The 27,062-nt window shown below is 45.3% G+C and overlaps 1 protein-coding gene across 1 annotated transcript; it reads left to right on the forward strand.

Moving 5' to 3' along the window:
- Positions 1-331: 331 nt before the first annotated feature.
- Positions 332-25,302, forward strand: PLPBP (pyridoxal phosphate binding protein). Its single transcript, XM_077484824.1, has 8 exons — positions 332-491; positions 2,693-2,800; positions 5,398-5,433; positions 6,964-7,039; positions 14,384-14,518; positions 15,114-15,256; positions 20,486-20,584; positions 23,291-25,302. The coding sequence occupies exons 1-8, from the start codon at positions 396-398 to the stop codon at positions 23,426-23,428; spliced, it is 831 nt and encodes a 276-aa protein (XP_077340950.1). The 5' UTR covers positions 332-395; the 3' UTR covers positions 23,429-25,302.
- The last annotated feature ends 1,760 nt before the right edge of the window (positions 25,303-27,062 follow it).

Consider the following 27,062-nt stretch of genomic DNA (forward strand, 5'->3'; position numbering starts at 1 on the left):
CAGATGATATAGAATAGAATAGATGATACATTGTATACACAGATGATATAGAATAGAATAGAGGATACATTGTATACACAGATGATATAGAATAGAATAGATGATACATTGTAGCTTCCTCTTCCCTATTACAATCTATCATTGGATACAATGCGCGGCACAGGCTCCGCTCAATCACATGATCTGTGATGTCATCTCCCCTCCCCTCTGTCTCCCATCCACCAATAGGAGTGTTTATCTCTCCTCTGCCCCTCTCAACATGGCCGCCTCTCCCTCCACCTGTCAGTGTATGACCCCGCCCCTCTCTGGGAATGGTGAGGTATGATTGGCCTCCTGTGGAGGACGTCTCCTGCCATTGGCTGTACGTCGCTCGGGCAGTGATAGGAGGGTGGAGGATGAGGAGGGTGGTCGGCAGCATGTCGGAGGAGATCGGGAGGTCGGTGCTGTGTGTGCTGGAGAAGGTGAAGGAGGCGGCGGCCCGGAGGGCTCAGGTGAGGGGTGGGGGTATTGGAAGAAGGGAAATTGTTGGTGGACGATGGATATCGGCCGATATAGGAGGTGCGATCCCTCCACACACTGTGCGATCTCATCTGTCCAATCAGAGCCTGTGTATTGTCCTGAGACTCCTCTATTGTACCCAGACAGATCAGATCTATGATCCATACACTGTACAATCTGATTGTACGATTTCCATCCACCCATCTGTGGGGCGGTGCCACCAATCACAGCTCAATCACAGCTCATACTGGTGAGCGGACACGGGAAACCGGTTTCCACCGATCAGTGAAAGATACAATTGTAACGTATCCGTCAGATCGTTCTTCCCTGCAACCTAATTGGTCGAAATCTGATCACATCCATGAAGGAAGTCTCTCCATGTCACCAATCGATAATACACGGGATACATTGTATATACACACACCGAGTAGACGGGATACATTGTATATACACACACCGAGTAGACGGGATACATTGTATATACACACACCGAGTAGACGGGATACATTGTATATACACACACCTAGTAGACGGGATACATTGTATATACACACACCTAGTAGACGGGATACATTGTATATACACACACCTAGTAGACGGGATACATTGTATATACACACACCTAGTAGACGGGATACATTGTATATACACACACCTAGTAGACGGGATACATTGTATATACACACACCTAGTAGATGGGATACATTGTATATACACACACCTAGTAGACGGGATACATTGTGTATATATACACACACCTAGTAGACGGGATACATTGTATATACACACACCGAGTAGACGGGATACATTGTATATACACACACCGAGTAGACGGGATACATTGTATATACACACACCTAGTAGACGGGATACATTGTATATACACACACCTAGTAGACGGGATACATTGTATATACACACACCTAGTAGACGGGATACATTGTATATACACACACCGAGTACACGGGATACATTGTATATACACACACCGAGTACACGGGATACATTGTATATACACACACCTAGTAGACGGGATACATTGTATATACACACACCTAGTAGACGGGATACATTGTATATACACACACCTAGTAGATGGGATACATTGTATATACACACACCTAGTAGACGGGATACATTGTGTATATATACACACACCTAGTAGACGGGATACATTGTATATACACACACCGAGTAGACGGGATACATTGTATATACACACACCGAGTAGACGGGATACATTGTATATACACACACCTAGTAGACGGGATACATTGTATATACACACACCGAGTAGACGGGATACATTGTATATACACACACCTAGTAGACGGGATACATTGTATATACACACACCTAGTAGACGGGATACATTGTATATACACACACCGAGTAGACGGGATACATTGTATATACACACACCTAGTAGACGGGATACATTGTATATACACACACCTAGTAGACGGGATACATTGTATATACACACACCTAGTAGACGGGATACATTGTATATACACACACCGAGTACACGGGATACATTGTGTATATATACACACACCTAGTAGACGGGATACATTGTATATACACACACCTAGTAGACGGGATACATTGTATATACACACACCTAGTAGATGGGATACATTGTATATACACACACCTAGTAGACGGGATACATTGTGTATATATACACACACCGAGTAGACGGGATACATTGTATATACACACACCGAGTAGACGGGATACATTGTATATACACACACCCAGTACACGGGATACATTGTATATACACACACCTAGTAGACGGGATACATTGTATATACACACACCTAGTAGATGGGATACATTGTATATACACACACCTAGTAGACGGGATACATTGTGTATATATACACACACCGAGTAGACGGGATACATTGTATATACACACACCGAGTAGACGGGATACATTGTATATACACACACCCAGTACACGGGATACATTGTGTATATATACACACACCTAGTAGACGGGATACATTGTATATACACACACCTAGTAGACTGGATACATTGTATATACACACACCGAGTACACGGGATACATTGTATATACACACACCGAGTACACGGGATACATTGTATACACAGGCGAGGTCTCCCATTGGTCGGTGATATGAAGGTGAAGTAGACAGTAAATCTCTTTCTTCTCCTGCAGACTCTCCCGGCGGTGGCGCCCAGACTGGTGGCGGTCAGTAAGACGAAGCCGGTTGATCTGGTGATTGAAGCCTACAGACACGGCCAGCGATATTTCGGGGAGAATTATGTAAGTTGCTGAGGCTCTCCTCCCACCCGGCGCCCCCCATTCCATCCCAGACTGAGCAGAACCGGACCCTCAATGTCCACCTCCCACCCAGTTCCCGTATAATCCCAGATGTCTATGGAGGTGCATCTGCAGATATCCCCCCAGATCTGGTCCGGTCACTAACAATCCCATGAATGTCACCAGACCCGAATATGGATGGATATAGACAGATCTACATCTTCTCTCACCCCGGCCCTTCTACAGGGCCGGGGTGAGAGAAGATCCCAAAAAGGATCATTACTGTGCAGAAGAGGACAAAGAACTCGTCACCAGGCTGATCTTCTCCGATCACTGAGTTACCAGCTTGCTCTTTGTAGACGGCCAACTTGGTAGAGTAGTAGTACCAATCTGAAGCCACGGGAGAGGTAGATGAAGTAGAAATGGTTTCCCCCTTCGGCCCGAGACGCCCCACCCCTTCACCCCGTCTGCCCCTTTGGCCCGAGACTTCCCCCCCGTCTGCCCCTTTTGGCCCGAGACTTCCCCCCCCCCCCCGTCTGCCCCTTTTGGCCCGAGACTTTGACCCCCCCCCCCCGTCTGCCCCTTTTGGCCCGAGACTTCGACCCCCCCCCCCCGTCTGCCCCTTTTGGCCCGAGACTTCCCCCCCCCCCCCCCCCGTCTGCCCCTTTTGGCCCGAGACTTCCCCCCCCCCCCGTCTGCCCCTTTTGGCCCGAGACTTCCCCCCCCCCCCGTCTGCCCCTTTTGGCCCGAGACTTCCCCCCCCCCCCCGTCTGCCCCTTTTGGCCCGAGACTTCCCCCCCCCCCCCCGTCTGCCCCTTTTGGCCCGAGACTTCCCCCCCCCCCCGTCTGCCCCTTTTGGCCCGAGACTTCCCCCCCCCCCCCCCGTCTGCCCCTTTTGGCCCGAGACTTCCCCCCCCCCCCCGTCTGCCCCTTTTGGCCCGAGACTTCCCCCCCCCCCCGTCTGCCCCTTTTGGCCCGAGACTTCCCCCCCCCCCCCCCGTCTGCCCCTTTTGGCCCGAGACTTCCCCCCCCCCCCGTCTGCTCCTTTTGGCCCGAGACTTCCCCCCCCCCCGTCTGCCCCTTTTGGCCCGAGACTCCCCCCCCCCCCCCCCCGTCTGCCCCTTTTGGCCCGAGACTTCCCCCCCGTCTTCCCCTTTGGCCCGAGACTTCCCCCCCCCGTCTTCCCCTTTGGCCCGAGACTTCCCCCGTCTTCCCCTTTTGGCCCGAGACTTCCCCCCCCCCCCCCCCGTCTTCCCCTTTGGCCCGAGACTTCCCCCCCGTCTTCCCCTTTGGCCCGAGACTTCCCCTCCCCCCCCGTCTGCCCCTTTGGCCCGAGACTTCCCCCCCCCCGTCTGCCCCTTTTGGCCCGAGACTTCCCCCCCCCCGTCTGCCCCTTTTGGCCCGAGACTTCCCCCCCCCCCCCCGTCTGCCCCTTTTGGCCCGAGACTTCCCCCCCCCCCCCGTCTGCCCCTTTTGGCCCGAGACTTCCCCCCCCCCCGTCTGCCCCTTTTGGCCCGAGACTCCCCCCCCCGTCTGCCCCTTTTGGCCCGAGACTTCCCCCCCCCCCCGTCTGCCCCTTTTGGCCCGAAACTTCCCCCCCCCCCCCCCGTCTGCCCCTTTTGGCCCGAGACTTCCCCCCCCCCCCGTCTGCCCCTTTTGGCCCGAGACTTCCCCCCCCCCCCCCCCCCGTCTGCCCCTTTTGGCCCGAGACTTCCCCCCCCCCGTCTGCCCCTTTTGGCCCGAGACTTCCCCGTCTGCCCCTTTTGGCCCGAGACTTCCCCGTCTGCCCCTTTTGGCCCGAGACTTCCCCGTCTGCCCCTTTTGGCCCGAGACTTCCCCGTCTGCCCCTTTTGGCCCGAGACTTTCCCCGTCTGCCCCTTTTGGCCCGAGACTTCCCCGTCTGCCCCTTTTGGCCCGAGACTTCCCCGTCTGCCCCTTTTGGCCCGAGACTTCCCCGTCTGCCCCTTTTGGCCCGAGACTTCCCCCCCCCATCTGCCCCTTTTGGCCCGAGACTTCCCCCCCCCCCCGTCTGCCCCTTTTGGCCCGAGACTTCCCCCCCCCCGTCTGCCCCTTTTGGCCCGAGACTTCCCCCCCCCGTCTGCCCCTTTTGGCCCGAGACTTCCCCCCCCCATCTGCCCCTTTTGGCCCGAGACTTCCCCCCCCCCCCCGTCTGCCCCTTTTTGGCCCGAGACTTCCCCCCCCCCCCGTCTGCCCCTTTTGGCCCGAGACTTCCCCCCCCCCCCGTCTGCCCCTTTTGGCCCGAGACTTCCCCCCCCCCCCCCGTCTGCCCCTTTTGGCCCGAGACTTCCCCCCCCCCCCCGTCTGCCCCTTTTGGCCCGAGACTTCCCCCCCCCCCCCCCCGTCTGCCCCTTTGGCCCGAGTCTGCCCCTTTGACCCGAGGCTCCCCCCATCCGTCCCTCTTGTGTGAATGGAGGAACCAATTAATTGTTTTTGATGACTCTATGGGCAGATTTAGTCTGGTATCCTTACAGCTGGTCTCAGTTGAGTCCTTCACTACATACCCCCTGTGTACCTTCCTCTCCTGTAGCCGAAGTGTCCGGATACTTTGACAAGAAAATATTTTTTTTTTTGCCTTCCAGGTCCAGGAATTGGCCGAAAAAGCCTCTGATGCCAATGTAAGTTTTTTATTTCTCTGATTTATTCTGATTTAACTCCTTTAGGGCCGGGCCCGAGGCTCTATAGAAAAAATTGGTGGCTTTTGTCTTTTTTATTTTATTTTATTTTTTATATGTCGCACTGTATCTGCGCAGTTGGTTTTTCAAACTTTTTGTTTGGGGGGAGAAAAACACTTTATTGAATGATATTGCACACAATCGCAATATACACCAAATTTTTTTTTTTTTGTAAAATATATAAAAGATGATTTTGCGCCGAGTAAATAGATACCAAACATGTCCCCGCTTTTAAAATTGCGCACACCTGCGGAATGATGTCAGACTACGGTACTTAAAATTTGCCAATAGGTGACGCTTTAAAAGCCTTTACAGGTGTGTGTGTGTGTGTGTGTGTGTGTGTGTGTGTGTGTGTATGTGTATATATATATATATATATATATATATATATATATATATATATATATATATATATATATAAATATAATATAATATAATATAATATAATATAATATAATATAAAATATATATATATATATATATAATATTTATGATTTATTTTACTAGTAATGGCGACAATCTGCAATTTTCAGCGGGACTGCGGCAGACAGATTGGGCACTTTTTTTGGGAATAAAAATAGCCGATTACTGTATAAATGTCACTGGCAGGGAAGGGGTTAACACTGGGGGGGGGGGGGGGGGCGATCAAGGGGTTAAGTGTGTCCTAGGGAGGTGTTTCTAACTGTGGGGGGAGGGGACTTACTGGAGGAGGAGAGAGATCGCTGTTCATAAGCACTAGGGACAGACAATCTCTCTCTACTCCCCAGTCAGAACGGAGATTTGTCTGTTTACATTGACAGATCCCCGTTCTGACTCTCTGAGGAGAGATAGCGGGTCGCTGGCGGACATGGTGGCTGCAGGTCACACGCATCCACATCGCACGCGCCCTATAGCTCTTACAGCGGCCAACATACACCTATGGCGGTTTGCGCAGCTGTGCCAGTCTGGCGCAGTATAATGATGGCGGCTGGGCTGCAGGCGATTAGCTTCCTGTTTTACAATACAATGGGGGAGGGGATTTACTAAAGGCAAACAGGCTCTGCAAGTATAGTTGCGCTCATTTTCCTTTAGTATTGTATTTTTCCGTTCCATAAGAAGCGCCTGACCGTAAGACACCGAGGTTTTAGAGGAGAAAAAGCAAGAAAAAAAATATTCTGAACCAAACGGTGTACTAAAATATTTACCAGTGCCATGAATGCAGCCTGACGGAAGAGCGAGCGGCCCGAGCGGGAGCGCCGCAGCCGTACTCCATTCGGTCACTCGGGCTGCTCTGTCTGGGTGACGGGTCCAGCGGGAGATTGCCGTTTTTTTTTTTGTTGTTTGTTTTTGCTTTTTTTTTTGAGAGGGGGGGGGGTTGGTTTGGGGTGTGTGGTGTTTTTTGTTTTTTGTGTGTGGTTTTTTTTTTTTTTTTTTTTTATGCTGACAAACAGGAAATCCTCACCAGCTTTGTCATCTCTGCTTTCATTTCTGTAGATTTTGTCATCCTGTCCAGATATTAAATGGCATTTCATTGGACACCTCCAGAAACATAACATCAACAAGCTGGTTGGTAAGACGCCTTTTACAATGACTCCGCCCCCCCGATAGGGAACGGTTTGTTGTAAAGTAATATTGAAAGCAACAAAGTCAAACTCACATGTTTAACCACTTCAGCTCCAGAAGATTTACCCCCCCCACTTCATGACCAGGCCATTTTTCTTTCTATACGGCACTGCGTTACATATTAACTGACCATTGTGAGGCATACAATTTTTATTATTTTTTTATTTTTCTTTCTACAAAACCTATCCAATGGGGGGGGGGGGGAATCAAATTCCTTCATAAATTTAGGCCAAAATGTATTCTCTAACGTGTTTTGGATAAAAGCAAAAAAAATAATTCACAATAAGTGTATAATTGGTTTGCATGAAAGTTTTATAGAATCTATGAACTGTGTGTGTGTGTCACACACACACACACACACACACACAGTGCCTTGCGAAAGTATTCGACCCCCTTGATCTTTTCAACCTTTTGCCACATTTCAGGCTTCAAACATAAAGATATAAAATTTTTATTTTTTGTGAAGAATCACCAACAAGTGGGACACAATTGTGAAGTGGAATGAAATCTATTGGATTTTTGAAACTTTTTTAGCAAATAAAAAACTGAAAAGTGGTGCGTGCAAAATTATTCGGCCCCTTTACTTTCAGTGCAGCAAACTCACTCCAGAAGTTCAGCGAGGATCTCTGAATGATCCAATGTTGTCCTAAATGACTGATGGTGATAAATAGAATCCACCTGTGTGTAATCAAGTCTCTGTATAAATGCACCTGCTCTGTGATAGTCTCAGGGTTCTGTTGAAAGCGCAGAGAGCATCATGAAGACCAAGGAACACACCAGGCAGGTCCGTAATACTGTTGTGGAGAAGTTTAAAGCCGGATTTGGATACAAAAAGATGTCCCAAGCTTTAAACATCCCAAGGAGCACTGTGCAAGCGATCATTTTGAAATGGAAGGAGTATCAGACCACTGCAAATCTACCAAGACCTGGCCGTCCCTCTAAACTTTCAGCTCAGACAAGGAGAAGACTGATCAGAGATGCAGCCAAGAGGCCCATGATCACTCTGGATGAACTGCAGAGAACTACAGCTGAGGTGGAGAGTCTGTCCATAGGACAACAATCAGTCGTACACTGCACAAATCTGCCCTTTATGGAAGAGTGGCAAGAAGAAAGCCATTTCACAAAGATATCCATAAAAAGTCTCGTCTAAAGTTTGCCACAAGCCACCTGGGAGACACACCAAACATGTGGAAGAAGGTGCTCTGGTCACATGAAACCAAAATCCAACTTTTTGCCCACAATGCAAAACGATATGTTTGGTGTAAAAGCAACACAGCTCATCACCCTCAACACACCATCCCCACTGTCACACATGGTGGTGGCAGCATCATGGTTTGGGCCTGCTTTTCTTCAGCAGGGACAGGGAAGATGGTTAAAATTGAGGGGAAGATGGATGCAGCCAAATACAGGACCATTCTGGATGAAAACCTGTTGGAGTCTGCAAAAGACCTGAAACTGGGACGGAGATTTATCTTCCAACAAGACAATGATCCCAAACATACAGCAAAATCTACAAAGGAATGGTTCACAAATAAACGTATCCAGGTGTTAGAATGGCCAAGTCAAAGTCCAGACCTGAATCCAATCGAGAATCTGTGGAAAGAGCTGAAAACTGCTGTTCACAAACGCTCTCCATCCAACCTCACTGAGCTCCAGCTGTTTTGCAAGGAAGAATGGGCAAGAATTTCAGTCTCTCGATGTGCAAAACTGATAGAGACACCCCAAGCGACTTGCAGCTGTAATCGCAGCAAAAGGCGGCTCTACAAAGTATTAACACAAGGGGGCCGAATCATTTTGCACGCCCCACTTTTCATTTTTTTATTACCATATTTATCGGCGTATAACACGCGCTGACATATAACACGCACCCCAAGTTTAGGAGGGAAATTTAAGGAAAAAAACTTACATTTAAATGCCCATCAATGCAGCCTTATCAGTGTCCATCTGAAGCCTTGTCAGCGTCATTTGCAGTGTTGTCCATTTTAGTGCATTGTCCGCTTAGGTTTTTAAAAATGGCGCCGCCGAGATGCCCCGTGTATCTCGGCGGCACCCGGAAGTTCTCGGCGGCTTTCGGCCGCTCTCAGAACTTCTCGGCGGCTTTCGGCCGCTCTCGGAAGGTCCGAGAGCGCCCGAAAGCCGCCGAGAAGGTCCGAGAGCGGCCGAAAGCCCAGAGCCCAAAAAATTGTGCGGAAATCGCGGAGTATCAGCGTATAACACGCACCCGCGATTTTCCCCTGATTTTAAGGGGAAAAAAAGTGTGTGTTATACGCCGATAAATACGGTAGTTAAAAAAGTTTCAAAAATCCAATAGATTTCGTTCCCCTTCACAATTGTGTCCCACTTGTTGGTGATTCTTCACAAAAAATAAAAATGTTATATCTTTATGTTTGAAGCCTGAAATGTGGCAAAAGGTTGAAAAGTTCAAGGGGGCCGAATACTTTCGCAAGGCACTGTATACTGTATATACAATTAGATGAGATATACTGTATATACCACTATTAGAGGAGATATACTGTATATACCACTATTAGAGGAGATATACTGTATATACTATTAGAAGATATGAATCTGGTAAATATCAGACTCAGAGATCAAATCTTTTCTAAATACGCAGCGGTTGAAAAAAGTACAGATGTGAACGTGTCCCATAGGAAACCATGTAAATGAACTGTAGTGCATTTCTGCAAAAGGCACCAAAAAATAATATAATAATATAATATATAATATATAATTTATTATTGAATTTATGCAGAAATAGATACTGTACTGTAATGGTGGTGATCAGTGACTGACTTATAGCGGCACTGTGATAGTGTGGTGGAAAATCTGACACTAATTGACATCACCAGTGATACTAATACACTGATCAGTGATATTACTATGCACTGTTACTGTACTATTGAAACCAGCTGGGAAGGGGTTAACATCTATGGTGATCAAGGGGTTAAATGTGTGCCTAACTATGTGTGATGAGTTTACTAAGAAATCACTATTTCTCATTGCTGCAAACTGAGAGATCGTTCCCTCTGTACAGAGCTCTGGGCTGTGATTGGACGCAGCTGATCACGGCCATGAATCATTGGCCAGGACTTGCTGACAATCTCCTGCTGTGCACAACCCTATATATTGCGTGCAAGCAGCTGCTGAAAGCAAAGCACACATGGCACTACATTGCAGGCGGAGTGTGGCCAAGTGCATAATATCCTCTTAAATAGTTTGTTTGTGCCAAGCTTATCCAAATAAAGTATTTACAGCATTAACTGGTGGGTTTGCTGGGCACAATGCATTACCTATATGTGCCCTCAGCTATATACAGTATACAGCGCTGCATTGCCTGTACAGGGGTCCCCGAGTTACGAACCCATTAGGGACTTTCCTTCTGTTTGCAATCTGGAAATGTTCATAAGTCGGGCGTGCATGTGCAAAACGACAATTGCGGACATTTCCGATGTTGTGTCAAATGCTGTTCTGCACATGCACGGCAAATTATGGACATTTCCGACGTTTTCTGAGGCTCCGTCTGGCTGCGCATAACGGTAGAGGGTCCCCGTAGGTCAGGCGTTCGTAAGGCGGGGATCCCCTGTATGTACCCTCAGCTATATACAGTATGCACTGTGTGTGTGTGTGTGTGTGTGTATATATATATATATATATATATTGGCTACACTGCAGAGTACACACAGTTGTGCTCATAAGTTTACATACCCTGGCAGAATTTTATGATTTCTTGCCCATTTCTCAGAGAATATGAATGATAACACAAAATCTTTTCTCTCACTCATGTTTGGTGTTTGGCTGAAGCCATTTATTATCAATCATCTGTGTTTACTCTTTTTATATCATAATGAGAACAGAAACACAAATGACCCTGATCAAAAGTTTACATACCCCAGTTCTTAATACCATGTATTGCCCCCCTGCAACATCAATGACAGATTGAAGACTTTTGTGGTATCTGTAGATGAGGCTCTTTATCTTCTCAGATGGTAAAGTTGCCCGTTCCTCTCCAATTCCTGTAAATTCTTGGGCTGTCTTGGATGAACGGCACGCTGGAGATCTCCCCAGAGGGGCTCAATGATGTTGAGGTCAGGAGACTGAGATGGCCACTCCAGAACCTTCACTTTATTCTGCTGTAGCCAATGACAGGAGGACTTGGCCTTGTGTTTTGAATCATTGCCATGTTCGAATGTCCAAGTACATCCCATGCGCAGCTTCCTGGCTGATGAATGAAATTTTCCTCCAGTATTTTTTGATAACATTCTGCATTCATCTTGCCATCAATTTTTACTAAATTTCCTGTTCCTTTGTAGCTCACACATCCCCAAAACATCATCGATCCACCTCCATGTTTCACAGTAGGGATGGTGGACCAACAGAAACACAAATTACCCTGTCTGAAGTTCCGCTCATCGGACCCCCCCCCCCCCCTCCGGTGTCACAATTCAGGGGGGAGGGGGGTGCAGATACCTGTATAATCCAGGTATCTGCACCCACTTCTGGGACAAGCTCGCCGCAGATGCCCCCCCCCCCCCCGTTGTGTTCTGAGAAACACACAGTTCCCAGGACACAGCGGGGACCAGTACAGATGCGCAGTAGGGAACCGGGCAGTGAAGCCACAACGCTTCACTTCCCGATTCCCTGACAGAGGATGGCGGCGGGGGCGGCGGAGAGATGAGCGATCGCTCGTCATCTGCCGCCGACATCTCTGGACCCTGGGACAGGTAAGTGTCCATTTATTAAAAAGTCAGCAGCTGCAATATTTGTAGCTGCTGGCTTTTAATATTTTTTTTTAAAGGTGCAGCTCCTCTTTAATCCCATGTATTGCCCCCCTGCAACATCAATGACAGCTTGAAGTCTTTTGTGGTATCTGTGGATGAGGCTCTTTATCTTCTCAGATGGTAAAGTTGCCCGTTCCTCTCCAGTTCCTGTAAATTCTTGGGTTGTCTTCCATGAACGGCACGTTTTTGGGATCTCCCCAGAGGGGCTCAATGATAATGACATGGCCACTCCAGAACCTTCACTTTATTCTGCTGTAGCCAATGACAGGTGGACTTGGCCTTGTGTTTTGGATCATTGTCATGTTGGAATGTCCAAGTACATCCCATGCGCAGCTTCCTGGCTACTGAATGCAAATCTTCCTCCAGTGTTTTTTGATAACGTACTGCATTAACCCTGCCATCAATATTGACCTAATTTCCTGTTCCTTTTGTAGCTCACACATCCCCAAAACATCAGCGACCCACCTCCGTGTTTCACAGTAGGGATGGTGGACCTTTCATCATAGGCCTTGTTGATTCCTCTCCAAATGTAGTGTTTATGGTTGTGGCCAAAAAGCTCAATTTTGGTCTCATCACTCCAAATGACTTTGTGGCAGAAGGTTTGAGGCTAGTCCCTGTGCTGTTTGGTTTATTGTAAGTGGGATACTTTGTGGCATTTGTGTAGTAATGGCTTTCTTCTGGCGACTCGATCATGCAGCCCATCTTTCTCCAAGTGCCTCCTTATTGTGCATCTTGAAACGGCCACACCACATGTTTTCAGAGAGTCCTGTATTTCACCTGAAGTTATTTGTGGGGTTTTTCTTTTGCATCCCCATTACTTTTCCTGGCAGTTGTAACTGAAATTTTAGTTGGTCTACCTGACCGTGGTTTGGTTTCAACAGAACCCCTCATTTTCCACTTCTTGGTTAGAGTTTGAACACTGCTGATTGGCATTCTCAATTCCTTGGATATCTTTTTATATCCCTTTTCCTGTTTTATACAGTTTTAACTACCTTTTCCCCGCAGATCCTTTGACAATCCTATTGCTTTCCCCATGACTCAGAATCCTGAATGACGTCAGTGCAGCACTGGATGGAAGATGCAAGGGTCTGTCAGGATTCCAGAAACTCGTTGACCTTTTATACACACACACTAATTACTACCAACAGATCACAGGTGAGGAGGGTTCCCTTTTAATAGCCATTCAAACCCCTTTGTGTCAACTTGTGTGCATGTTATCAGGCAGAAATCACCGGGGTATGAAAACTTTTGTTCAGGGTCATTTGGGTAGTTTCTGTTGTGATTATGATATAAAAAGAGTAAATAGATGATGGATAATAAATGGCTTCAGCCAAACACTAAGCATGAGTGAGAGAAGTTTTTGTGTTCTCTGAAAAATGGCCAAGAAATCATAAATTCTGCCAGGGTATGTAAACTTATGAGCACAACTGTACAGTATACAGCGCTGTTACATATGTACCCTTGGCTATATACAGTATACAGCGCTGTGTTATGTATATGTGCCCTCGGCTATATACAGCGCTGTTACATATATGTACCCTCGGCTATATGCAGTATACAGCGCTGTGTTGCATATATGGGACCTCAACTATATACAGCGCTGTTGCATATATGTGCCCTCGGCCATATACAGTGTACAGCATTGTTACATGTGCCCTTGGCTGTATACAGAGCTGTTACATACATGTGCCCTCAGCTATATACAGCATTGTTACATGTGCCCTTGGCTGTATACAGCACTGTGTTACATATATGTGCCCTCAGCTACATACAGTATACAGCGCTGTGTTTTTATATGTGCCCTCGGCTGTATACAGCGCTGTGTTTCGGCAGCGGTACAAAGACTTCCTGTCCTACTTCCGGAACAAGAGTTGGGCTCGGTGCTGCTCGGCCATTCATGGGAAGCTTTGTATTCTATGAATCTCCCAGAGATGGCCTCCTCCTCTCCTGCCTTGTTGCTAGGACGTTGCTAAGACACTCCCGGCAGAGTCCAGCCCCCTCTGTGTGTGTGATTTTTCTCCCCCGTCGCAGTAGCTCTGAGCGCTGTGATGCTGCGATGGGGGAGATATGAAGCACGCGTGTGCGGGGGTTGGAGAACTCGCTTCCTGTGATTTGGTGGAGGTGACGATCGGTGGGAGTGTCCTAATAACAAGACAAGATGGGATGATTCCACCTCTGGGAGTTCTCCGACAGGCGTCAAAGGAAAAGCTCTATTTGTGTGAAGAAAATGATATAAATGATATTTGGGTACAGCGTCGCACGACCGTGCAATTATCAGTTAAAGTAGCACAGTGCTGAATAGCGTAAAAATGGCCGTGAAGGGGCGTAAATTTTCCAGGGGTGACGTGGTTAATGATCCTTTTTAATAATTGTGACATTTTTACTCCACAACACATTTTTCATTAGAAAATTATTTTCACAAAATTTCCTCCAACATCGCTTTACACCTATTTAAGACTGTCCCGCGTTTTCTGATTGGACGCACATTTCCAGGCTTGTTCTTCTTCCCTCAGCGGTCCCGAACCTTCACATATTGGAGACGGTGGACTCGGTGAAGCTCGCCGACAAGGTCAATGCGTCCTGGCAGAGGAAAAAGTCCGGCGAGAGGTTGAAGGTCATGGTACAAGTCAATACCAGCCATGAAGAAAGTAATTCTTCCTCCTAAATTTATTCTTTTGTCATCTTCTTCTGTTTGAAGTTTTTTTGCTGGCCATTTGATTATTTATTTATTTATTTATTTATATATATATATATATATATATATATATATATATATATATATATATAATATATATATTAGTGTGTTTTTTTTTTTTTGTATATATATATATATATATATATATATATATATATATATATATATATATATATATATATATATATATATATATATATATTTATATTTATATTTATATGTGTTTTTAAAATATAATTATAATATTAATTATAGTTTTTTAATATAATTATAATATTAATTATAGTTTTTTAATATAATTATAATATTAATTATAGTTTTTTAATATAATTATAATATTAATTATAGTTTTTTAATAATAATAATAATAATAATAATATATATTTATATTATAGTTTTTTTTTTTTTTAATAATATATATAATATATTATATATTTTTTAATAAATTATAGGTTTTTTTAATAATATCGTTTTTTTTTAATAATTTTATATATAATTTATTATTATTAATAAATTACATATATTATGTATTTTTTTTTTCCCCCCAGGTAAACATGGCCTGTCCCCATCAGGAACTGTAGATCTTGTGAAGCATATCGGGGAGAAATGTCCTGGTTTGGAGTTTGTGGGACTTATGACCATCGGAAGCTTTGACCACGATCTCACCCAGGGCCCCAATCCCGACTTCCAGGTATCTGCTGTGTCCATTGGGCGGCATTATATTATGCTGGATGTACAAAATAAAAGTATTCATACCCCTTGAAATTCCCCACATTTTGTCACGTTACAACCAATAACGTAAATGTATTTTCTTGGGATTTTATGTGATAGACCAACACAAAGTGTCACACAATTGTGAAGTGGAAGGAAAATGATACAAATAAATGTGAAAAGTGTGTGTGTGTGGGGAGGGGGGGGGGGGCATTTGTATTCCGCCACCCTTTTACTCTGATACCCCTAACTAAAATCTAGTGGAACCAATTGCCTCCAGAAGTCACCTAATTAGTAAATAGAGTCCACCTGGGTGTCATTTATTCTCAGTATAAATACAGCTGTTCTGTTAAGCCCTCAGAGGTTTGTTAGAGAATCTTAGTGAACAAACAGCATCATGAAGGCTGAGGAACACACCAGACAGGTCAGGGATAAAGTTGTGGAGAAGTATAAAGCAGGGTTAGGTTATAAAAAAAAAATTAAAAAAATCCCAAGCTTTGAACAACTCACGGAGCTCTGTTCAATCCATCATCGGAAAATGGAAAGTTGTGCTCATAAGTTTACATACCCTGGCAGAATTTATGGTTTCTTGGCCATTTTTCAGAGAATATGAATTATAACACAAAATCTTTTCTCTCACTCATATTTAGTGTTTGGCTGAAGCCATTTATTATCAATCAAATGTATTTACTCTCTCTTTATATCATAATGAGAACAGAAACACAAATGACCCTGATCAAAAGTTTACATACCCCAGTTCTTAATACCATGTATTGCCCCCCTGCAACATCAATGACAGATTGAAGACTTTTGTGGTATCTGTAGATGAGGCTCTTTATCTTCTCAGATGGTAAAGTTACCCGTTCCTCTCCAGTTCCTGTAAATTCTTGGGCTGTCTCGTATGAACGGCACACTGGAGATCTCCCCAGAGGGGCTCAATGATGTTGAGGTCAGGAGACTGAGATGGCCACTCCAGAACCTTCACTTTATTCTGCTGTAGCCAATGACAGGAGGACTTGGCCTTGTGTGTTGGATCATTGCCATGTTCGAATGTCCAAGTACCTCCCATGCGCAGCTTCCTGGCTGATGAATGAAATGTTCCTCCAGTATTTTTTGATAACATACTGCATTCATCTTACCATCAATTTTTACTAAATTTCCTGTTCCTTTGTAGCTCACACATCCCCAAAACATCATCGATCCACCTCCATGTTTCACAGTAGGGATGGTGGACCTTTCATCATAGGCCTTGTTGACTCTTCTCCAAATGTAGTGTTTATGGTTGTGGCCAAAAAGCTCAATTTTGGTTTCATCACTCCAAATGACTTTGTGTCAGAAGGTTTGAGGCTCGTCTCTGTGCTGTTTGGCGTATTGTAATTGGGATACTTTGTTGCATTTGTGTAGTAATGGCTTTATTCTGGGGGACTCGACCATGCAGCCCATCTTTCTTCCAGTGCCTCCTTATTGTACATCTTGGAACAGCCACACCACATGTTTTCAGAGAGTCCTGTATTTCACCTGAAGTTATTTGTGGGTTTTCTTTGCATCCCGAAGAATTTTCCTGGCAGTTGTGGCTGAAATTTTAGTTGGTCTACTTGACCGTGGTTTGGTTTCAACAAAACACCCAATTTCCCACTTCTTGATTAGAGTTTGAACACTGCTGATCTCACGGAGCTCTGTTCAATACATCATCTGAAAATGGAAAGAGTATGGGCACAACTGCAAACCTACCAAGACATGGCCATCCACCTAAACTGACCGGGCCGGGCAAGGAGAGCATTCATCAGAGAAGAGCCAAGAGGTCCATGGTGACTCTGGAGGAGCTGCAGAGATCCACAGCTCAGGGGGGAGAATCTGTCCACAGGACAACTATTAGTCGTCTCTCCACAAATCTGCCCTTTATGGAAGAGTGACAAGAAGAAAGACATTGGAGAAAGAAAGTCATAAGAAGTCCTGTTTGTAGTTTGTGAGAAGCCATGTGGGGGAGGGGGCAGCAAACATGTGGAAGAAGGTGATCTGGTCAGAGGAGACCAAAATTCTACTTTATGGCCTAAAAGCAAAACGCTATGTGTGGGGGAAACTAACACTGCCCATCCCCCTGAACACACCATCCCCACCGTGAGACATGGTGGTGGCAGCATCATGTGGTGGGGATGGTTTTCTTCAGCAGGGACAGGGAAGCTGGTCAGAGTTGATGGGAAGATGGATGGAGACAAATACAGGACAATCTTAGAAGAAAACCTGTTCGGATTCTACAAAAGACTTGAGACCGGGGCGGAGGTTCCCCTTCCAGCAGGACAACGACCCGAAACATCCAGCCAGAGCTACAATGGAATGGTTTACATCAAAGCATATTCATGTGTTAGAATGGCCCAGTCACAGTCCAGACCTAAATCCCATTGAGAATATGTGGCAAGAAAATTGCTGTTCAGACGCTCTCCATCCAATCTGACAGAGCTTAAGATATTCTACAAAGAAGAAGAATGGGCAAAAATGTCCTCTCTAGATGTGCAAAGCTGGTAGAGACATCCCCAAAAAGACTTGTAGAGAAAGGGGGTTCTACAAAGTATTGACTCCGGGGGGCGCCATACAAATGCCCCTCCCCCACACTTTTCACATATTTATTTGTATCATTTATCATTTTCCTTCCACCTCACAATTATGAGCCACTTTGTGTTGGTCCATCACATAAAATCCCAATAAAATACATTTATGTTTTTGGTTGTAACATGACAAGATGTGGGGAATATCAAGGGGTATGAATACTTTTTCAGGGCACTGTATGTGTGACACTAATCTGTGGAATTCATTTCTACTAAGGATGCGCTGATAAAAAAAAAAAAAAAAAAAAAAACTTGTCAATTTAAAACATGTCAATACATGTTAAACATATAATATGTGTGAAAATTTTAACGAACAAAGCAAAAAAAAAAAAAAAAAAAAAACTTTAATTATTAATAATTTTATAAAATGGAATTGAACAAAAAAAAGTAATAAATGAAAGACTAAAAATGTCTGATTAGTGTATACTAAGGGTTTAAGTACTTGCTGACCGACTAACTGTAAGGCTTCATACACACGGACGTTTTAAAAACTGGGCTGTAAAAAAAGCAGCATTTAAAAACGCGATTCTATTTGCACTTTGATTTGACGGCAATGCGCGTTTTAACGCCCTTTTTTTATTTTTTTTTTTAAACATCCCTCTGGTATTTTTTCCACTCACAAATTACCCACATAAACATTTTTTACATCTTAAAAACGCTGACGTTAAAAAAAACATCGGTATAGCGCTAATGCTTGGCTTTTGTTTGTGTTTTTTTTTTTTTGTTTTTATGATTTTTTTTTTTTTTTTTTTTTTCTGCGCCTTCGGAGGCTCCAGCGCTAGAGCTTCCTTTTTTTTTTTTTTTTTGCTCTTAAAAACGACCATGCCTGTTACAGCTCAAACGCCTTGGTGTGTATGAGCCCATTGAATAACATGGAGTGGCGTTCTTCCTCAGCAGAAAAAAGCTCAAAAACGCCGCTGTTAAAACGCTCGTGTGTATGAGGCCTTAATGTACATCGTTACTTTGACTTTAAATACCGGTGTTAATGTGACAGCAGCTAGCTGGTATCCCTTTTTTTTTTTTTTTTTTTTTTTGTTAGGCGATCGCTTTAAAGATAAAAGTAGTCCCAATTGGTGGATTCGCCATGAGAACACTTTTTTATACTGTAGGCTGCGGCGGGAGAGGTGCCACTGATTCTCGGTGCTTCCCGAAGCTTACTGGAGCCGTGGGTAAGCCAGGAACCGATCCAGTGCGGCTGATAGGTAGGCAGGAAGCAGAGTGAGGGCAAGATGGGGCCCCACTCGGCTCTATACCCTTGGATAACCGGCGCAACGTCTGACGTCACTTCCGCCTCTCTGGCATAAACAAATTTTATTTTTATTGTTTTTTTCCCCCCTTTTAAAGGCATAGGGGTCAATTTTAGTAATGTTTACCGCATGCGATAAGGGTATTGTATTACTCATTTGCATACATTATCGCACGCAATAAACTAAGTCCAATTCACACAAACGATTATGAAAATTAAAAAAATAATGATTATGTGGTATTTAACAAAAAAAAAAATGTACCAGTAAATAAAAAAAAAAGTTCTCGAGTCCAATTCAGAAACGGACCAGAGAGTTAAAAAGTATAATTACCAGCGGGGTTTTGCTGGCGGTATTTGTCAAAAAACAGTCCTGGGGGTCGGGGGGGATCCCCAGGCTGTTTTTTTGACAAATAGCCAGTTGCTAAGCAGCTTCCGGCTGCAACATCCTCTAACAACTGATGACTCGTTGGGTGTCGGCGGGCTTCTCTGCTTACAGCTGATTGTAAAAAGAAAAGAAAAAAAGCCAACGATTTTAAAGTATGGGGGGGGGGTGGAGGGGGGGAATGCATAGGGGTCATAAACAGGGCATTCAGACCCCCAAAACCCCTATCAGACCTTTATCCGAGCATGCAAGTCAGGAAAGGGGGCAATGTGCGAGCAATCCCCCCCCCCCCCCCCCCAAAACCATACCAGTCTACATTCCCTCAACATGGAAGGATGGGGGGGCGTTGCCGTTTTCTGGCTTGCCGTTGTCTCTGCATTGCCATTGTAAATGAATGAATGCATAATTTTGTATAGCGCACAAAGCGAACTGAATCGCATCAAGGTGCTGGTTGTCTTTGCGGTTGCCGGTTGTCTTTGCGGTTGCCGTTTGTCTTTGCGGTTGCCGTTTGTCTTTGCGGTTGCCGTTTGTCTTTGCGGTTGCCGTTTGTCTTTGCGGTTGCCGTTTGTCTTTGCGGTTGCCGTTGTCTTTGCGGTTGCCGTTGTCTTAGCGGTTGCCGTTGTCTTAGCGGTTGCCGTTGTCTTAGCGGTTGCCGTTGTCTTAGCGGTTGCCGTTGTCTTAGCGGTTGCCGTTGTCTCTGCGGTTGCCGTTGTCTCTGCGTTTGCCGTTGTCTCTGCGTTTGCCGTTGTAAATGAGTGAATGCATAATTTTGTATAGCGCACAAAGCAAACTGAATCGCATCAAGGTGCTGGTTGTCTTTGCGGTTGCCGTTGTCTCTGCGTTTGCCGTTGTAAATGAATGAATGCATAATTTTGTATAGCGCACAAAGCAAACTGAATCGCATCAAGGTGCTGGTTGTCTCTGCGGTTGCCGTTCTCCATGTAATTCTTTCTTCTTTGTACTCTTCTCTCCATATAGCTGCTGCTGAAACAGCGGGAAGAAGTGTGTGAGAAGCTGGGCCTTCCTGTAGAAGGCGTAGAGCTGAGTATGGGGATGTCGTCTGACTTCGAACATGCGGTAAGTGTGGATGATGATGAGTCCTGAGGGTGTAGCACTAAGGATGGGGGGAGGGGTCATAATTTCTCACCAACAAACAATTCTGCCCATCGCTTTCGTAAATGGCGGCTTCGTACATCACATCAGACTTTTCTGTACTTTGTGGCTGTATTCCTACATTTTGGCTTTGTCACTCTTCAGGCATTCTTCTTACTGCCTGAAGGTCTCCTTTTCTGCCCTTCGCCCCGTACATTTTAGAATTTGTAAGCCTCCGTTCACACCGGTGCGACTTGCCATGCGATGTGACAAATCCAAATCGCAGGACGAGTCGCACCCACAGCTGTTCATATTGGGGAAACGCCGACTTTGTGAGAAATAAATAAGTCTCTACACTATATTTTTGGTGATTTCAGCTGTGACTTGCATGGACATCTTCAGGGCGGGAAGTCGCACAGATGTCGGTTAAGTCGCACTGACATGAGGATTTCATATCGTGCCATTTCAAACGAAGATGTATTTGGTGCGAACGGGGGGGGGGGGAGGGGGCTAAAGCCCAATTTTAAAAAGGGAAAATATAAAATCAGCACAAGGGACATTCACAAAACGCTGCACGACTCGCGCATTGCGCAGTAGGAAATGGTAGGAAATCAGCCGTGGGGGGTGATGGGCGACATCGCGGGCTCACTGGACAGGTAAGTGCCCTTATTTAAAAATCAGCAGCTACAGTGTTTGTAGCTGCTGTCTTTAAAAAAAAAAAAAAAAAAAAAGGGCCTGGAACACCGCTTTAAGGAATCCCTAAGGGGCCAAAACCCGTGCCTGGTAGCCACGATCTCCGCCGGGCACTCGCAGTCGCTCCTGAAGGAGCGAGGACAGGGGTTTGTTTGTGTGTGTGTAAATGCACAAATCCACGTCCTGTCACGGGAGAGGAGACAGATTGTGTGTTCCTAGTATATAGGAACACCGATCGGTCTCCTCCCTTAAGTCAGTCCCATCCCCCCCCCCCACATTTAGAACACACGGTCAGGGAACACATTTAACCCCTTGATTGCCCTCTAGTGTTAATTTTAAAGGCTAATATGCAAGTTATTGTCCTAAAAAAGTGTTTGGGGACCCGGCTCCTGCCCCAGAGGGCATGGATCAATGCAAAAAAAAAGTTTTAAAAATGGGCGTTTTTCTGGGAGCAGTGTTTTTTTTTATGTGAAACAATAAAAGTGTAATATTCCTTTAAATTTCGTACCTGGGGGGTGTCTATAGTATGCCTGTAAAGGGGAACATGTTTCCCGTGCTCAGAACAGTCTGACAGCAAAATTTACATTTCTAAAGGGGGGAAAAAAAGTCATTTTAAACTACTCGTGGCTATAATGAATTGTCGTCCTGCAATACACATAAAAGTTTATTGATAAAAACGCCATGGAATTTCCCCACAGGGGAACCCCGAACCAAAAAAAAATAAAAAAATGCGTGGGGGTCCCCCTAAATTCCATACCAGACCCTTATCCGAGCACGCAACCTGGCAGGCCGCAGGAAAAGAGGGGGCCCCCCCCTGAACTGTACCACATGCCCTCAACATTGGGAGGGTGCTTTGGGGTAGCGTCCCCATGTTGAAGGGGAGAAGAGCCTCATCCCCACAACCCTTGCCCGGTGGTTGTGGGGGTCTGTGGGTGGGGGGGGGCTTATCTGAATCTGGAAGCCCCCTTTAACAAGGGCACCCCCAGATCCCGCCCCCCCCCCCCCATGTGAATTGGTAATAGGGTACAAATGTACCCCCTACCATTTCACAAAAAAAAGTGTCAAAGGTTAAAAAAGATTTGCCAGATTTTGACAATTCCTTTATTAATGTCTTCTTCTTTTCCCCGCTTCTTCTTCCATCTTCTGGTCTTCCTTTTGGTGTTCTTCTTCCTCCCGGTCTTCTCATCCGGCATCTTCCTCTGGCTTCTTCTTCCGCGCGATCTGCCTCAGTGGGAGTCTTCCACTGTGTAACGCTTCTGTTCTTCTGACACTTCTTCTTATAGAATGGAGGGCGGGACAAATGGGGACTGTGGGGAAATCCCTATGCCGTTTTTATCAATGAACTTTTATGTGTATTGCGGACCGACAATTCATTGTAGCCGCGAGTGGTTTTAAATGACCTTTTTTTCCTTTTTAAAAATGTAATTTTGCTGTCAGAATGTTCTAAACACGGGAAACACGCGCCCCTTTACAGGCATACTATAGACACCCCCCAGGTACGAAATTTAAAGGAATATTACACTTTTATTGTTTCACTTTAAGCGTTATTAAAATCACTGCTCCCGAAAAAACAGCCGTTTTTTTTTATTTTTATTTTTTCATTGATACATGTCCCCTGGGGCAGGACCCGGGTTCCCAAACACTTTTTTTTTTATGGTAATACCATGCATATAAGCCTTTACAATTAGCACATTTTATTTCTCCCATAGACTTTTAAAGGGTGTTCCGTGGCTTTTGAATTTGCTGCGAACACCCCAATTTGTTCGCTATTCAGCGAACAGCCAATGGTCGACCCGAACATAAAGCCCATCCCTAATTAGTACATAGGGAGGGCTGGAATTTATATTCTTGCGTCTCGTGAAGCGGCACATCCAATGCAGACCCACTAGTATTGGAATGAATGGCACTCCCCCACCAGGCCACGCCCCCCAATCTTTCCATTCTGTGATTGGATGTCAGTCTGTTCTCTTCACCTCTGTGCTGTTTCTCTTTCTCCAGATTGAGCTCGGCTCCACGAATGTCCGCATCGGCAGCACCATCTTCGGTGAGCGAGTGTACACCAAGCCAGCAAAGGGAGAAGCGAATATAACGAGTACAGAAGAGAAATTGGGGAGCCTATCTGTAGGAGGACCGTGATTGGACGTTGGGAGCGCCTGGACCATGAAGTCTGCAGATGGGATTCCACCACCCCTTCCCCTCCCCCTCATATCTGATTGGTTATTTGTGAATGTACAGCTGCTGCTGCTAACATGTCGTTTTTTAAAGCTGAACTCCAGCAAATACACCAATGAAATACACATACAGGATCTTATAAAAGACGTTTTACTTGCCAAACAATTTGATTTTCATCCAGTTTTGAGATTTACACAGTTCTGCCACTCAGCACAGCCCTGTGATTGGGCGGAAGACCGGATTTTCCACTGCTGCACTTAAAGTGGTTGTAAACCCTTACAAACCACTTTGACCTACAGGTAAGCCTAGATTAAGGCTTACCTGTAGGTCCAAGAAATATCTCCTAAACCTATATGGTTTAGGAGATATTTGCCCGAAAACGGGCACCGCTGTCTACGGCGCATGCGCCGTAGACAGTGGCGCGCAGGCGCACTGAGCGCGGCATTTCCAAGAATGGAGCTGCCACGCGTGTCAACTCCCGTGCGCATGTGCAGGAGTGACGTCATCGCGGCTTCGCCGAATGACAGCGGCGGAGCTGCGCGACCCCACCAACAAGATGGATGCGCCGGACTACAGGGGACAGCGGCGACTTTGCTGGCTCCTGTGTCAGGTAAGTGACACATAATGGACTACGATGCGATGTGATGCGATGCATAGTAGTCCATTATGCTTTGCCTTTGCAGGGAATGAAAGAGGAAGTAAACTCATCAGGGTTTACTTCCTCTTTAAGTTACACTCACAAGTCATGTTCCCCCCCCCCCCCCCCCCCAGCCTCTGATTGGACAGAGAAAGGAAAAGCAGCAGCTTGCTCCTCCCCTCCCATAGCTCTGCTTTTTCTCTCTGTGTAGGGCGACTGGTCTTGTCTCCACCCCCTCCTGTAGTGGGTGGAGCCTGCTGAGTCCCTCCCACAGCTCTGCTCTCTCTGGGTCCCTCCCACTGCTCTCCTCATTCTCCTTGTGCAGGACGACTGGTCTTGTCTCCACCCCTTCTTGTAGTGGGTGGAGCCTGCTGGGTCCCTCACACATCTCTCTCCCACAGGTCGTCTCATTCTCCTTGTGCAGGGGGGCTGGTCTTTTCTCTGCCCCTTCCTATAGTGGGTGTCGCCAGAGCCGGGCAAGGGGTGGGTAGAAGGGGGGTGGCTGTCCAAGGCACAGTGTGTGTTTGTAGGGGCGGGGGGGTGTCGCTGGGAGAGGAGGAGAGAGAAGAGAGGAGGTGCGGGCTGTGCTCTCTCTCCCCCCCTCCTCCTCATCCATAAGCTCACATATAATAAAGGGGGGGGGGAATAGGGCATCAGATGATATTGTCCCTTCGCTGGGCGTGGCCTCCTAAGTCCCTTCCACAACTCTGCTCCATCTCCCTGTGATAGTTGACTGGTCTTGTCCCCGCCCCCTCCTGCAGTGGGTGGAGTCTCTGCGCAGCCTATGTACAGCCCAGCGATGATGTCACTGCTACTACTTTTTACAAGGCACTATCTGGCTTTGTAAAGGCATTTGGTGCACACAAAGGGGATTTATATCCTTTTATAGGAATGTATTCATACATTTTTTTTTTTTTTTTGCACCCGGAGTTCAGCTTTAATTGTTTTCAGAGTGAAATCGTCTTATCACTAATACAAGCCGCACCGTTGTGTCTCTATATCTAGAAGTGGGCGGAGAAAAGGCGATGTTCGGAGGGCGGTAACCGTTCCCCCCCCCCCAATCCATTGACTTCCACTGAACTGATGACCCCGGATCGCTCGTCTCCGGGTTACTGCCCTCTGCATATCATCGTGACTCTTCAAGTTGCCTCTTGAAACTGTCGTCATTTGTATTGTTTGCAATAAAAAAAATTTATAAAAATGTTTGACCTTCAGCAAAGTGTATCGGAGCAAGAAAGTATTTCTGGTCTCGTTTCAGTGAAATTGCTCCAGTTTGGGGAAAATTCTTTGGAAAACCACAATTTCCACCCATAATGAAAATACAAATCTTTTGTGCATTCATTATGGCACAGTTTTTATTTTAATTTTATTTCATTTTTTTTTCATTTTACATTTTTAAAATTTTTTTATTTTTTTTCCCCTCTTTTAAATATATATTTTTTTTTTTTTATTAGAACTCCCGGAATTTGGTGCATGAGTCTCTGTCAGAAGCAATAGTGTTGTAAATGTGTCATAAATTGGGTGATACGCAAGTAGGGTTGCACCGATACTAGTATCTGTATCGCTGCTGATACCGAGTATTTGTACAAGTATCGGTACTCGTGCAAATACACCGATACTTTCAGGCTCGGCTCTTTGAGCTGTCGGTGGGTCTCACCACCCCACCACCCCCTCCCCCTAGTGTTAAATTAGTCCGCTAATTGGAGCTGTCAAAATAAAAATAAAAAAAAGCAGTCAAATGTTTATTAACAACATTGCTCAGCTGCTGAAACACTAAAATATAAAAAGAAACATTTGTTTCTATTTGTATCTTTCTGTTTCTTTAATCTGCAGATCAAAGAGATGAACAAATGTTCCTCTGTTAAACCCCTTAATTTACTCTAATCAGCATTAATTAACTCCCTATTCTCCTCCATTTAATTATTTTCCCTGCTTTTTTTTTTTTCACGTCTATTTTATAAATACAATTAAAACTTTATTTTTTTGTTTTTTTAGTGAATATTTTTATACATTAACATATATTTACACCATTTCACATTGAAAAAGCGCAAAATTAAAAAAAGAATCCATTTATTTAATTTGTAAATAACTTTTTCGATGCTTTTGGACCACTGCTGACAACGGAAGTGAAAACAAAACAGTTGCGGTAGATATCGGTAACTGATATCGGCGAGTACAAAAAAAAAAAAAAAAAAAAAAGGTATCTGTGCATCCGGTAGCCACGATCATTCTCCCTCCTACCTCTGTATGGAGATGATGGCGCTGTAATTATTTTAATAAAAAAAAAAAAATAATAATAATAATTGAAGTCCCTTTTTTCCTATTGGATATCCAGCTGTCATATGACCCAGCTCTCTCCCAGCCTGTCTGCAGGGAAACAGTGGCAGAGAAGCTCCTAGTCCTCTGCTGCTGGTCACCTGTTCAAAAAAATAAAAATAAACAGCCTTATAATACAGAGAAAATAAATAAATACTGTATTTATTGGTTTATAACACGTACTTTTTCACCCTGAAAATCGGGCACAAATAGCGTGGGCGTGTTATAGGCCAATACTTCAATTTTAGCCGCCTCGGAGGGGGGCGTGCCGTCAGATTACATACAGTGAGAATCTGTTTACTTGGCGGCCTCTGTAATAGAAAGTCCCATCTTCTAAGCCGCCATTGGACCAGTGAACTGTCTATCATAGGAGATTCTCACTGTATGTAATCTGTTGGCGCTCGTCCCGCCCCCTCCCTGTCCCCTCTAGGCTGCAGTTGGGCATCGATTAGGCTCTACTGATGGCAATGGTGAGGCTGCAGATGGGCATTGATGAGGCTGCACTGATGGCAATGGTGAGGCTGCAGATGGGCATTGATGAGGCTGCACTGATGGCAATGGTGAGGCTGCAGATGGGCATTGATGAGGCTGCACTGATGGCAATGGTGAAGCTGCAGATGGGCATTGATGAGGCTGCACTGATGG

This window comes from Lithobates pipiens, unplaced genomic scaffold, assembly GCF_037356315.1.
Source record: "Lithobates pipiens isolate NorthernLeopardFrog02 unplaced genomic scaffold, aLitPip1_a1.2 Scaffold_162, whole genome shotgun sequence".
In the NCBI taxonomy this organism is placed as follows: Eukaryota; Metazoa; Chordata; class Amphibia; order Anura; family Ranidae; genus Lithobates; species Lithobates pipiens.

Bases quoted from the DNA above. Each gene is read 5' to 3' on its own strand.
- PLPBP (XM_077484824.1), top strand. From the start codon at position 396: ATGAGGAGGGTGGTCGGCAGCATGTCGGAGGAGATCGGGAGGTCGGTG. The intron at 492-2,692 runs GTGAGGGGTGGG...CTTCTCCTGCAG, and splicing joins CGGCGGCCCGGAGGGCTCAG to ACTCTCCCGGCGGTGGCGCC. The intron at 14,519-15,113 runs GTAATTCTTCCT...TTTTCCCCCCAG, and splicing joins CAATACCAGCCATGAAGAAA to GTAAACATGGCCTGTCCCCA.